At 38.7% G+C, this 4,492-nt stretch overlaps 1 protein-coding gene across 1 annotated transcript in view; it reads left to right on the top strand.

Moving 5' to 3' along the window:
* Window positions 1-4,013, top strand: part of LOC109225847 (5'-3' exoribonuclease 4) — a 32,608-nt gene extending 28,595 nt beyond the window's left edge. Inside the window, exons 19-23 of the mRNA XM_019390633.1 lie at window positions 1,420-1,571; window positions 1,672-1,776; window positions 1,897-1,972; window positions 2,496-2,578; window positions 2,764-4,013. Of these exons, the coding sequence (XP_019246178.1) occupies window positions 1,420-1,571; window positions 1,672-1,776; window positions 1,897-1,972; window positions 2,496-2,578; window positions 2,764-3,499 (1,152 nt within the window). The 3' untranslated portion in view covers window positions 3,500-4,013. The remainder of the gene's footprint in view (window positions 1-1,419; window positions 1,572-1,671; window positions 1,777-1,896; window positions 1,973-2,495; window positions 2,579-2,763) is intronic.

Here is a 4,492-nt window from a genome sequence, read left to right as displayed (position 1 = left end):
CCCCCCACAACAATCCCCCCCAAAAAAAGGGGGGGAAGCCGCGGTCGAACTCTTATTCTAGAAATAAGTCGGGGCCCTTTTACCAAGTCTACTAGATAGAAGATGATAGAAGGCCAACTATGGTTGCCTTGCACAAGACGATGGCCTTTCACTTCGAGTTCCTTCCTTCGTAGTCAAATCTGATGATACGCTTCTTGAACCCTTCTAAGCAATTAGAAGAGCGCGGAATTGGACCTCCCTCAAATAGATGGATCTGGGATTGATTATGTCAGTCCTTTTCCTTTTATCTCCTTTTCATATTCTCCTCTTGATCAATATTTTCTCCTTCTCGGAATATCTTGTACGTTTTCCACATGATGTTTCATAATTTAGACTTTTGTATAACTCTATTTTTGGATATTTGAATTATTTTTAGTCGAATCCCCACACCCATATCCGTACTTGGAATCGTACCCGCGAATCTCAAATTTTCGATCGTGAAGGATTTGACCGCTAGATCCGCACCCGTAGAAAATACCCGCACCCGAGTCCGAGCAACTTAGTGCTACAACGACAACAACATCAACAGACCCAGTGTAATCCCACAAGTGGAAAATAATTGGTATAAATCGGAGGTGTATTTTTAGTGTCTGCTTCTTGTTCAATTGCATCCAGTTATCTAGCTTCCCCATGTGCCATTGAAATCACTACTTCAGAATAATGTGGGTTTCATCGTGGCTATCTCTGATCGTCACAGTTAATTCACTGATGTAGTATTTATATTTTATGCACCTACCCTAAATAGCTGCTCAAAGCTGTGATGTTTCTAGTTTAAAATGGATGTTCATTGTTCAGAAGTCTCGCCTTCCTTTGTATTGTCCATAAGCAAACAGTGATATCAAAGATATCAAACATTCAGAGGATTTTTCATGGCAGATTAGAGTGCTCAGGAGTATCCATGTCCCTATTTCGCGGCGAAAAGCGCAAAAAAGCTCTAAGGTCGGTTGGGGTTTTAAGCGCAAAGTACAAATAAAGCGTGGGCTTTAATGAAAAAAGACGCAACGGGAGAAAAAGTAAAAATATGTATATGTAGTCCAAGACTAATAGTTATAAGCATGAATAACAAATATATAGACAAAAAAATTGGAAAAAAGTTATGATAAAGTGAAAATCAATTGTTTAATGTCGCCTTTTCATGATTACACTCATTGGCAAGGAATAGTATGCCTTAGAGCCTTGATGCGATACTAAAGCGCCCACAATGCGAGGCAAAGCGCTCAACATGTTTTGAGCCTCGCTTCAGGGCTTAAGCGCGCCTTTGACAACACTGCTATTTCGTTGACTTGGAGCTTAACTGGAAAAAGATCCTGGAAGATGGGGTATTATTTATAATGCATATTGGAGTTGTTCTCGTCTCATTCTCATTTTGTATTGTTGCAGGAAGAGGAGCAACTCAGGAACAGTGTAATGTTCGATTTGCTCTATGTTCATCATCACCATACTTTGGCTCCATATATCATTTCGTACTATCATCACAATAATAAGGTGCCCCCAGGGGAACAAAGGCCATGGCTAATTGATGCAAATCTGAGGTTGGTCATGTGGTCTACTGCTGTAAATTTTCAAGTTTCTTTTTTTTTTTGGTCGTTTTTTGCTGGTTCCTCAAGCATTCTTTTATTCCCTTTTTCACAGTGGTGGAATGAATGGATTCATTTGGTTATCTGAGCGGAATGGCCTGAGAGATAGGGTTTGTTCCCCACTCAATGGATTGGAAGATATTTCAAATAATAAGATTTTGTGAGTTCTGTTCTGGCAATTCCAGACCTCTAACCTTCTTTCAAATTGTGATTATGACATTCAAAATATTTCAACTGCTTGAGAAAGTACCTCTTCTTATCTTTTCTCTTGTGTGGCCAGAAATATTACCTTTCTGAATCCAGTACCTCATAAGCATATTCCGAAGCCTCCAGAAGGAGTATTTATGCCCAAAAAGGTTTGTAAAGAATCCGCAATTTGCTTAGTTGCAGTTGTACATTTGGAGCATTCTGAAACAATAATACCTAAGTCATAAAATTTGCTTAACATTATGTTCTTGAGCAGAGATAATCTAGCAGGAACATATATTGTAATTTTTCAGTTTCTTTTATGTGAATGCGCGTGGATTTAAATAAGTAGGTTCCAATTCTAGTCTTATTTAGTCAGTGTTATTATTTTGGTGGTTTTTCCTGCTGTTGATAGAATACGCCCAACCCACTTTTTTTACTTAAAAAAAAGTGCCTATTCTTTCGAGCTTTTCCTGATCTAGGGGAGCTTGAATTTAATTAATTCTAATATTTATTCAATATCAGTAGTTTCTGCTGAGAGTTAATCTGCAGTTCATTTTTCTTGTATTTTGAGGCACATGGCTTCGGTCTGCTACATTGCTTTTGCTGTTTGTGGTCTAGCGTCTGGTTGAGTGTGCTGCATTGCTGCTTTTAGGAAAATTGTGAGTGAAGCTATTGTAATTTGTACTGCAGATTTTGAGAGCTGTTGATATAAAACCTTTCCCTGTATTATGGCATGAAGATCATGGTACCCGGCGTCAGCTAGGCAAAGATAGGTAAAATTCATCTCTTTTTGCCGTGTCTTGTGGTATTTGCGTGTCTTTTCTTTTCACAATCTTAAACCTGCAACAAGTGTTAACAGTAATCTTGTCTTTTGTGAGTAATGAGCTTGTGAATGTAATTTCTTTTTGCAAGTAATCAACTGATAATATGAATGTTTTCGGTCTTGTGTGTTATGCAGGGGTCCAGTACCTGGGGCAATAGCAGGGCCTTCTCTGGGAGAAGCAGCACATCGGTTGCTTAAGAACACATTGAATATCAAACCCGGTGGAACAAATTCTGGAGTGTTGGAGCAATCATATCCTCGAAATTTCCTCGGCAACCATGTTCTGAATAGACCAAGGCCAGCTGGACCGTCTGGCTATGAAGGTGGATTTTATGATCAAACGAGTTACAGGAATTTTTCTCCCAATCACCGGCCACGATTTCCAGGACCAGTTGGCCGCGCAAATGGTTTTTTTGAGGATCCTTCTTATTTATCTAGCAATTTTATGCCTCATGGTGCATCTGGAAATCCCAGATATGCTCCATCCCCTTATGAGTTGCAAAGCCCTAGGCAAAATTTCAGGATGCAAGACAGGCATTCATATCAAGATCAGTATCATAACATGAGGAATGAAATGTCTGTGTTGACAATTGAAAGTGGTTCAAGAACGAGGCCTTATTCAGCTGTGCCAAGGATGCCAAATTCAGGACAACTTTCTAACGTCCGCCCACCGCCATTCACACAAAGTGTGGGTCCACTTCCTTCACCCCCGCCGCAGTGGATTAATAAACCTGCAAGGGGAACTACATCAATGCACTTAAAGCATCAAGAAACTTTAAAAGCGCCGGGGTACGAGAAGCAAGTCAAGCAGGTGTACCAAATCAAAAGCCGACCAACTCAGAGTCCCCAAGAAACAGGAACACAACATTAATGTTTGAATTGTTTTGAGCTTTGCTTTTCCCATTGATAGTCAATCTCCATAGACGTAGTGAAGGATATCCGGATCCTACCATGAAGGATTCTTCTCGTATCTTTCTTTTATCATTATAGATGGATGGAGCCATTTTATGTTCAATTGTAGCAAATATGGTGGAGTTCGTTTCACAGTCCCCATGTATGATAGGCCAGTTTGAGCTCTGGCAAGTATGTTGTACCAAATGAAAGAGAAAATTTCAAGGAATAGTCTTTGTTGCCTTGTTCTTGTTGACTGAATTGGCAGAACAAATCCTGCAGAGTTATAGTAGGATACACATAAGCAAGATATGAATTTTTTTTTCCCAACCGGATGCCGGGTAAGTTTAGTTGGCTGTAACAGTGTTCTGTCTACATGTTTTCTTTTCATATTTCAGCATCGAAAAAGAAATACCATTGCATGTGGTAACATGATTTGTGAATTTGGTTCCGTATGTACTTTTTGTGGTTATTGAATGTTGTGAATTACTACACTTAGCTTCTCGTTGAATTTAGATTGCTGCTGATTTTGCATGATCAATGTTAAGCTATTGTATAAAGTTAATCTTTCTGGAGCAAGGGAACTGAACAGAGTCTTCATAGTCCAACCAAAGCATGCACTTCCTTATCTTGGTCTCTCTAAAACACTATCCCTATTTTCTGAAAGCGAAGTTGTTTTTAGTGTTTGGTATGACAAGGAAAATAGTTTCTACCAAAAGAGGAAAAATGACCTGGCTTATGCCTTATGGACATAAGTTATTTTCCTTTATAACTATACCTGCGTACCAGCACTTACTTAACATGACTTGTTCCATTCAATAATTATTACACTATTTCAATCTTTAATGTCTAAAACCTCACAAAAACTTTATTCAATTTGCTGGTATTATTGTTAATGTATAGTCTTGAAAAATAGTAGTTTTTACTCACCAATAAAATTGTTTGTTGCTTTTTTGAAGAAAATACTTTTTAA

This window comes from Nicotiana attenuata, chromosome 5, assembly GCF_001879085.1.
Source record: "Nicotiana attenuata strain UT chromosome 5, NIATTr2, whole genome shotgun sequence".
In the NCBI taxonomy this organism is placed as follows: Eukaryota; Viridiplantae; Streptophyta; class Magnoliopsida; order Solanales; family Solanaceae; genus Nicotiana; species Nicotiana attenuata.
Note: the sequence above shows the minus strand (reverse complement) of the source record. Positions and strands in the feature narration are given on the sequence as shown.